At 43.9% G+C, this 9,661-nt stretch overlaps 1 protein-coding gene across 1 annotated transcript; it reads left to right on the top strand.

Moving 5' to 3' along the window:
* Window positions 1–1,703: 1,703 nt before the first annotated feature.
* gnb5a (guanine nucleotide binding protein (G protein), beta 5a) lies at window positions 1,704–8,917 on the top strand. The gene is made up of 11 exons (XM_036969247.1): window positions 1,704–1,925; window positions 3,362–3,498; window positions 3,866–3,907; window positions 4,829–4,905; window positions 5,503–5,635; window positions 6,266–6,409; window positions 6,888–6,979; window positions 7,128–7,176; window positions 7,338–7,434; window positions 7,683–7,849; window positions 8,573–8,917. Exons 1-11 carry the CDS (start codon window positions 1,790–1,792, stop codon window positions 8,582–8,584), a joined length of 1,086 nt encoding a protein of 361 aa, XP_036825142.1. The 5' UTR covers window positions 1,704–1,789; the 3' UTR covers window positions 8,585–8,917.
* Window positions 8,918–9,661: the final 744 nt, after the last annotated feature.

Raw genomic sequence — 9,661 nt, 5'->3', positions numbered from 1 at the left:
TAGGACCAGGGTTAGTCCAAACCTCTCTTTCTGATACAGTAGGACCAGGGTTGGTCCAAACCTCTCTTTGATACAGTAGGACCAGGGTTGGTCCAAACCTCTCTTTGATACAGTAGGACCAGGGTTGGTCCAAACCTCTCTTTCTGATACAGTAGGATCAGGGTTAGTCCAAACCTCTCTTTCTGATACAGTAGGACCAGGGTTAGTCCAAACCTCTCTTTGATACAGTAGGACCAGGGTTAGTACAAACCTCTTTTTGATACAGTAGGACCAGGGTTGGTCCAAACCTCTCTTTGATACAGTAGGACCAGGGTTGGTCCAAACCTCTCTTTGATACAGTAGGACCAGGGTTAGTCCAAACCTCTTTCTGATACAGTAGCACCAGAGTTGGTCCAAACCTCTCTTTCTGATACAGTAGGATCAGGGTTGGTCCAAACCTCTCTTTGATACAGTAGGACCAGGGTTAGTCCAAACCTCTCTTTGATACAGTAGGACCAGGGTTAGTCCAAACCTCTTTCTGATACAGTAGGACCAGGGTTAGTCCAAACCTCTCTTTGATACAGTAGGACCAGGGTTAGTCCAAACCTCTCTTTGATACAGTAGGACCAGGGTTAGTCCAAACCTCTTTCTGATACAGTAGCACCAGGTTTAGTCCAAACGTCTTCTTTTTTTTGTTACTTCATTCACAACATTAATGGTCATGGCTGTTTAATAAATGTATCGTAGGTATTGGAGCAGTGGAGGATCTAGCACCACTGCCAGTGGCAGCTTCCCTACTAGAGGCAGCTTCCCTACTACTAGAGGCAGCTTCACAACTAGAGGCAGCTTCCCTACTAGAGACAGCTTCCCTACTAGAGGCAGCTTCCCTACTAGAGGCAGCTTCCCTACCGGAGACAGCTTCCCTACTAGAGGCAGCTTCCATACTAGAGGCAGCTTCCCTACTACTAGAGGCAGCTTCCCTACTAGAGGCAGCTTCCCTACTAGAGGCAGCTTCCCTACTAGAGACATCTTCCCTACTAGAGGCCGCTTCCCTACTACTAGAGGCAGCTTCCCTACTACTAGAGGCAGCTTCCCTACTACTAGAGGCAGATTCCCTACTACTAGAGGCAGCTTCCCTACTACTAGAGGCAGCTTCCCTACTACTAGAGGCAGCTTCCCTACTACTAGAGGCAGCTTCCCTACTACTAGAGGCAGCTTCCCTACTAGAGGCAGCTTCCCTACTAGAGGCAGCTTCCCTACTACAGGCAGCTTCCCTACTAGAGGCAGCTTCCCTACTACTAGAGACAGCTTCCCTACTAGAGGCAGCTTCCCTACTAGAGGCAGCTTCCCTACTAGAGGCAGCTTCCCTACTGGAGACAGCTTCCCTACTAGAGGCAGCTTCCCTACTACTAAAGGCAGCTTCCCTACTACTAGAGGCAGCTTCCCTACTACTAGAGGCAGCTTCCCTACTAGAGGCAGCTTCCCTACTACTAGAGGCAGCTTCCCTACTATTAGAGGCAGCTTCCCTACTACTAGAGGCAGCTTCCCTACTACTAGAGGCAGCTTCCCTACTACTAGAGGCAGCTTCCCTACTACTAGAGGCAGCTTCCCTACTACTAGAGGCAGCTTCCCTACTACTAGAGGCAGCTTCCCTACTACTAGAGGCAGCTTCCCTACTAGAGGCAGCTTCCCTACTAGAAAACTGAGAGATCATCTTTTATCTGACGTCATGACAGCTGAATCAGCTGCGAGCCTTCAGTTTGCAAAGAGCCTTTTTGCCGTCCCGACGCTGCTCTGACAACGGGAATATATGAGATTTTCCATAAACCCTGAAATGGCTACACAGGAGGTTCAACCGAATGAGACTCTCACTAACCTAAAAGCAGAATCGGATACGTTGAAAACGAAGCTGGAGGACGAAAGAGCGAAACTGCACGATGTCGAACGTGAGTGGTGCTGAAAATGAGAGAGGAGAGGGGAAGGGAAGGCCCCGCGAATGAAAACATAATCTGCCTTCCAAATAGGATTGCATGACACATGTAAACACGACCATAATATTAGAATATATCTATATAATAGATTCTAAAAGCAGAATATTGTGAATTTGTCATATTGCTATTATTAGGCCACAGTGCATTGAATCGGTCATTTGAAGAAAATGTATTATTTTTTGCATAATTTGTACATGGTTTATTTGTAGCCATTTGCTCGTCCATGTTTTCCATCTGCAATTACACATATAGTCTAGGCTGTGGTTGAGATTTCTCCTTGTATTTGCCATTGACACTCAAAAGCACCGTTTTATTATAGCCTAGCCCAGATGGCGGTTTGTACCATTATTCATATTCATCCGTGATTTATGCTTGGCTGGTCGATCTGGTTGAGATCAGAGAGATTAATGTAACATCTCTAACCGTTTACTGCACGTTCATCCCCAACACGATGAGATGGATTATGGTAACCACAGGCAAACGTCGGGATTTTCGTCCCTATAACAACAGTACACTAACGATAGCTAATGCTAGTCCCCTATAATTTACCACTCTAGATTAGTTAGATTGATCCCAACAACATTTGATTGATCCCCTGCAACATTAGATTGATCCCCTACAACAATGCCCTAATGTCGGATATTGGTCCAGAATTTACCACTTTAACGTAGGATCTTGGTCCCTACAACAGTACACTAACGTAGGATCTTGGTCCCTACAACAGTACACTAACGTAGGATCTTGGTCCCTACTAGAGTACACTAACGTAGGATCTTGGTCCCTACTACTGTACACTAACGTAGGATCTTGGTCCCTATTACAGTACACTAACGTAGGATCTTGGTCCCTACTACAGTACACTAACGTAGGATCTTGGTCCCTACTACAGTACTCTAACGTAGGATCTTGGTCCCTACTACAGTACACTAACGTAGGATCTTGGTCCCTACTACAGTACACTAACGTAGGATCTTGGTCCCTATTACAGTACACTAACGTAGGATCTTGGTCCCAACTACAGTACACTAACGTAGGATCTTGGTCCCTACTACAGTACACTAACGTAGGATCTTGGTCCCTACTACAGTACAATAACCTAGGATCTTGGTCCCTAATCCCTACTACAGTCCACTAACGTAGGATCTTGGTCCCTACTACAGTCCACTAACGTAGGATCTTGGTCCCTACAACAGTACACTAACATAGGACCTTGGTCCCTACTACAGTCCACTAACGTAGGATCTTGGTCCCTACTACAGTCCACTAACGTAGGATCTTGGTCCCTACAACAGTACACTAACATAGGACCTTGGTCCCTACTAAAGTACACTAACCTAGGATCTTGGTCCCTACTACAGTACACTAACCTAGGATCTTGGTCCCTACTACAGTACACCAGGTGGCAGAGAAAGTGGATGGACTGGGCCAGTTTATCATGAAGACCCGGCGTACTCTGAAGGGACATGGCAACAAAGTTCTCTGCATGGACTGGTGTAAGGACAAGAGGAGGATCGTCAGCTCATCACAGGTGAGTGTTGGATTATATGTACAATTTTCCTGAAGTCCTAAACAGATGCATTCATGCCAGTCGTCACTCCAGGCGGTCACTGTCCATGGTGCTGAAATGGATTGTAAGCTTGTCATCAGGGAATTTGAGGTTCCTCCTAAACAGATGCATTCATGCCAGTCGTCTCCCTTGATATACTTATGGTCCATAGCGCTGAAATATTGTAATTTTTTTTTGGGGGGGGGGGGGGGGGGGGGGGGTTGTTGTTTCAGCTAATATGCACTGCTTTCAGTGGTTATCAAATGAATGCCATATTTTGTTGGAGATGTAGAGAATCTTACGCTTGTGTGCTACTTCTAATGTTTTTCCCCTCTTAACTTATCTTCAGGACGGGAAAGTGATTGTATGGGATGCCTTCACCACTAACAAGGTAGGGACTCTTTCTTCTCCCTCCACAAACAGTACGGCAGGGTAGCCTGGGGCGGCAGGGTAGCCTAGTGGTTAGAGCGTTGGACTAGTAACCGGAAGGTTGCAAGTTCAAATCCCCGAGCTGACAAGGTACAAATCTGTCGTTCTGCCACTGAACAGGCAGTTAACCCACTACTAGGCCGTCATTGAAAATAAGAATTTGTTCTTAACTGACTTGCCTAGTTAAATAAAGATACAAAATAAAATAAAGGCTATAAAATTGACTGGATCCTCTTTTTACTTAAGACTTCTGTAGTTCTTTGAGCGTACGTTGTACGAGTGTACGTTCCAAATGGCGCACTATTACCTACATAGTGCACTACTTTTTGACTATTGACCCTAGTCAAAAGTAGTGCACTGTATTTGTATTTATTTGACCTTTGAATCCCATTTAAACCAAGGTCTCTTTTGCGAGGGAGTCCTGCATCTCACAATTACATAACAAACACAGTCCCGGAAGCACATTAGTTGGTTGCCGTCTGGGCCGCAGACATTAGTTTTCATAGCAAGTTTTATTTTAAGCCTTTCCTTAGAAGCGTGCCAACATTGGGAATAAGAAGACACAATATTTCCTTGGCGGATTTGAATTCTGTTGTTGTTGTTGTGGTTGCTTATTTCTGTAAGCAGGAAGTTTCTCCACTGAGTTTGATGATGTCATGGTGTTGAAGTCTCCCTTGTGTATTTGAGATGGATAACATTGCAGTTGTGCAGAATCACTGATCAAATCACCTTGCATACAAAATAACTATTGTGTGATCAAGATCAGAAATTCGTCGCCTTGATGAATACTTATGCCCTCAAACACGACAATTGTTTTCTAGGAGCACGCGGTGACCATGATGTTATATTGCTGATTGTATCTTTATAATGTCGTGTCCTCTAGGAGCACGCGGTGACCATGCCGTGCACCTGGGTGATGGCCTGTGCCTACGCCCCCTCTGGATGTGCAGTAGCCTGTGGGTAAGTCCCTATACTCCTGGGTGTGCAGTATCCTGTGGGTAAGTCCCTATACTCCTGGATGTGCAGTATCCTGTGGGTAAGTCCCTGTACTCCTGGATGTGCAGTATCCTGTGGGTAAGTCCCTATACTCCTGGGTGTGCAGTATCCTGTGGGTAAGTCCCTATACTCCTGGATGTGCAGTATCCTGTGGGTAAGTCCCTATACTCCTGGATGTGCAGTATCCTGTGGGTAAGTCCCTATACTCCTGGATGTGCAGTAGCCTGTGGGTAAGTCCCTATACTCCTGGGTGTGCAGTATCCTGTGGGTAAGTCTCTATACTCCTGGGTGTGCAGTAGCCTGTGGGTAAGTCCCTGTACTCCTGGGTGTGCAGTATCCTGTGGGTAAGTCCCTATACTCCTGGATGTGCAGTAGCCTGTGGGTAAGTCCCTATACTCCTGGATGTGCAGTAGCCTGTGGGTAAGTCCCTGTACTCCACCCAGACGCTCCGTTTCTCCACTGTGCCACTGTGCTCCTCCTCCCCGGTTACTGTAACACACAACTGTTGATGTTAAAGACGTTATAAATAAACATTTGATTGATCGATTGATTGGATTTCAGTGGTCTGGACAACAAGTGCTCTGTGTACCCTCTGTCCTTGGACAAGAATGAGAACCTGGCAGCGAAGAAGAAGTCTGTCGCCATGCACACCAACTACTTATCTGCCTGTAGCTTCACCAACTCAGACATGCAGGTTAGACGAGACACCTCTTCATCTTCTTCCTTCGTCTGATGTAATGATTATTTGTTGTACATTTGTATATTTTGTTATCGTCTTTATCAAGGTTTCTGTATTCGTTCCTATCTATAACTCATTGAATTACTTGATTACTGCTAAATCAGTTGACTTTCCTATAGCAAATAAATTATGGGAAATCACAGCCTGTCATACTGTACTGTACTTGGAAAGAACTTCTACGCTTGTTTAATAATTCACAACAGTCAAATGTTCCCCATTGGATATAGTTAGTCACATGCTTTAGCCTCGGCCAAGACTCTTCTATTTATGGGTCCGTGTCAGAGAATTCTGAATTCTGAACAATGGTTTCACTCTGACCCTGCTATTGGTAGTAGTGTGGTTGTACTTTGGTCTCTGGGAGCCGTTTTCCCTGATGTATTCAATATAGAACCTGCAGTGACAATTATTTTTAGTCCTGAAATTAGACTAATATAGGGTTTGTGAAACCAGTCCTGGATGTAGATTTATGGGGTGAATCCTAACCTTAAGTCTAATTTTCATTGACATTCAATGGGTGACTCAGTGGCAGTTAGTATTGTGTTGCGATCCCAAGATGCAGTTTGTGACGAACCCCTTGTCTTCCAGATCCTGACGTCGAGCGGAGACGGAACCTGTGCATTATGGGATGTGGAGAGTGGTCAGCTGTTACAGAGTTTCCATGGACACGCCGCCGATGTTCTATGTCTCGACCTAGCTCCTTCTGAGACCGGCAACACCTTCGTCTCTGGAGTGAGCAGACAACTAGTAGTATTTCACTTAGTCTCACAATGAGAAATTGTGAGAGAAAAAAAAAAAACCAGCATGACTGCTCCTATAAGCCTTCTTTCTCCCTCCTCTTTTCACTTAAAAAAAATATATATATATACAAAAAACATACAGTCCTACTGTAACATACAACATTCCTTTCAAATTGTTATTTTATTTTATTCCAAGAGATAGATTTTAAATGATAAGCGGAAACAGATGGAAGGGCACCATAGTGATGAAATAGTGGCGGACTTGAGATTCCCTCCCTTGCCTCTAGGGGGCATGTGTGGTCCAGACTGCAGAGAGACTGTGTTGCATTTTACATAATGTTGATTATATTCTACTTTTATTTAACCCTGAAATGCCCTTGAGGTTAAACCCTCTTTTGTGAGGGTGACCTGTCAAAAAAGTCAGCAATTAATGTGTGAATCCAGAATCCTCTTATGTGTGTCTCGTGCAGGGCTGTGACAAGAAGGCCAATGTATGGGACATGCGCTCAGGCCAGTGCATCCAGTCCTTCGAAACCCACGAATCAGACATCAACAGCGTCAGGTGAGGTCACAAGATATGACTTTATTCAAAGCGACTTATACCACTTGTCAACACTGACATGTATTAAATGTTAAGTCGGAGTACTCTACCCTCCCGTTTGCTTGGGTTTCTTATATTACCTGGCGTTTGTCTCCTTCCTTGGCATCAGGTACTACCCCAGTGGAGATGCATTTGCTTCAGGCTCCGATGACGCTACAGTAAGGCATCATCCATATAATTTACTGCTTGATCACATGTTGCCTTTCTATGTCAAAGTTCATGAAGTCATTTCTTTGTAGAAAATAATAATAATAATTTACCCCATTTGCGGGGAAAAAATAAAATAAATCTAAACATTAACAAGCATTGTTTGTTTCAGTGTCGTCTCTATGACCTGAGGGCAGACAGAGAAGTGGCCATTTATTCCAAAGAGAGCATCATATTTGGTGCCTCCAGTGTTGACTTCTCTCTCAGTGGTAAGACGCAATACCCTCAGGGATCGAGTCAATCCATAGCGAATAAAGCCCTTATTCTACTCACCACATAAAACAAATGATTTCACTGATCAATTTCACTAATTAAACCCATAATGATTTTGCACTAAATTAAATTCATGTTATTTGCTGTTGAATAAGAATAGCTTGCTTTCACATGAACCTTTTCATCAAAAATTATGTGTTACGTTTCTATTGGTTGAAAGAGGACGTGTTTTTTCATTCTTCAGGCCGGCTACTGTTCGGTGGCTACAACGACTACACCATCAACGTGTGGGATGTCTTGAAGGGGACGAGGGTGTCCATCCTGTTTGGACACGAGAACCGTGTCAGCACTCTGCGCCTGTCTCCTGACGGAACGGCCTTCTGCTCAGGGTCATGGGACCACACTCTCAGGGTGAGGGATAGGGGTTATCACCTGGGTTACCTTCCCAAAAGGACCACACACAAAATGTTGCACATTCACAGAAAGTCACTTTCACATCTAAAACAAAACAGGAATGGATTTCAAATGGGGTTCTGAAAGACACCCACCGAAAGTTGGCACGCAACTAATAAGAAGGGTTATAAGAGACACACACAATGAATGCTCACAACATTTACCTCAGAGGTAAAACTAAAGGAAATCAACAAACTCCAATTTAGGATAGGGAGTAAAATGAATATGGAGCCAAACAAACAAGGGGAAAAAACAAAACTATTTTTGGCTAACTAAAGTGGAAGCGCTAATGTGAGGGTGTAGCTTTACCAACATATCCTCTCTAGCTGACGCACTGGGCCAGCGGGTCCTAACGACCAGCTGGTTCCAGCACAGGTGAAACTCATCCTGACTAACGAGATCACTCTCTGGGCCAGCACAGGTGAAACACATCCTGACTAACGAGGTGACTGCAATCAGTGTGCTAAAGCTAACATGCTAACCAACCTAGAACCTGTAACATCTGCTACTGTCTGTCTTATCCTAGTTTCTTCTTCTTCTTGTCTTTCACTGATGCCCGTGCCCTCTCCATTCTATTTCATTAGAACAGCATCATTTATTACTTTTGGTCCATAACTTATATAATTGTAAAAAAAAAATTAAACATTTCAGTAATTTTCTATTTCTATTTTTCAATTTTAGATCTGGGCTTAAAGAAGACGAGAATGACACAGAGGAGGAAAAAACGGTGAAAAGTGAATTCCGTGGTAGATAGATCGAGCCAGTTGTACATAAGAGACAGACATGTCCCACTCTGCTTGAGTACAATCATAGACGTCATAAACTATGGCGACAGATTTTTCAATGCGAATATTCTAAAAATCCGCATGAAGAAAATATACCCATTTTCCCCACCAGGGGGGGTTTCCGACAAATTGACTTGTGGATAAAAATAAAATAAATTAGTGCGTGATGACGTAGTGCACACTATGTACTTTTTAGCTTAAGTTTTCATGTACTGAATAAATAAAATCTACAGTTCAATGTGTTTCCGTCTTATTTTCAACTCTACTGGTTTGTTTTGTTACAACAACAACTGAAACTGTTGTGTTAAATAGCAAATGTGTCTCCTCTGGTAATGGCACAGGCGCTCCAGTCAACTGATCGCGGATACAGTGCGGTTAGGCTAGTTTACGGGATGAGATTATTATGGATAAGAGCGAGAATATTTTAACATTTCATCATGTCACCAGAATAAGACCCTCGATATTTATTGGAAAGTAGCATCAAGCTCCTCACCGTGCACTTTCACGAGACAGTGAAGTTCATTTATTTAATCTGTAGCCTAATAAACTACCTAGCTAACATGATGCTCAGATGACAGACACTAGATAACACCTAGCTAATGTGGCCGATGTGAAATGGCTAGCTAGTTAGCGGTGGTGCACGCTAATAGTGTTTCAGTCGGTGACGTCACTCGCTCTGAGACCTAGAAGTAGTTGTTCCCCTTGCTCTGCAAGGGCCGCAGCTTTTGTGGCGCGATGGGTAACGATTACACTAACATGATGCTCAGATGACAGACACTAGATAACATGATGCTCAGATGACAGACACTAGATAACGCCTATCTCAATCAAATTTATTTTATATAGCCCTTCGTACATCAGCTGATATCTCAAAGTGCTGTACAGAAACCCAGCCTAAAACCCCAAACAGCAAGCAATGCAGGTGAAGAAGCACGGTGGCTAGGAAAAACTCCCTAGAAAGGCCAAAACCTAGGAAGAAACCTAG

The sequence above is a fragment of the Oncorhynchus mykiss genome, chromosome 30 (assembly GCF_013265735.2).
Source record: "Oncorhynchus mykiss isolate Arlee chromosome 30, USDA_OmykA_1.1, whole genome shotgun sequence".
NCBI classification, from domain to species: domain Eukaryota; kingdom Metazoa; phylum Chordata; class Actinopteri; order Salmoniformes; family Salmonidae; genus Oncorhynchus; species Oncorhynchus mykiss.
Note: the sequence above shows the minus strand (reverse complement) of the source record. Positions and strands in the feature narration are given on the sequence as shown.

Coding starts and splice junctions, on each gene's coding strand:
- gnb5a (XM_036969247.1), top strand. CDS start 1,790: ATGAGATTTTCCATAAACCCTGAAATGGCTACACAGGAGGTTCAACCG. Junction 3,499..3,865: donor GGATCGTCAGCTCATCACAG/GTGAGTGTTGGA, acceptor ACTTATCTTCAG/GACGGGAAAGTGATTGTATG. Junction 3,908..4,828: donor ATGCCTTCACCACTAACAAG/GTAGGGACTCTT, acceptor CGTGTCCTCTAG/GAGCACGCGGTGACCATGCC.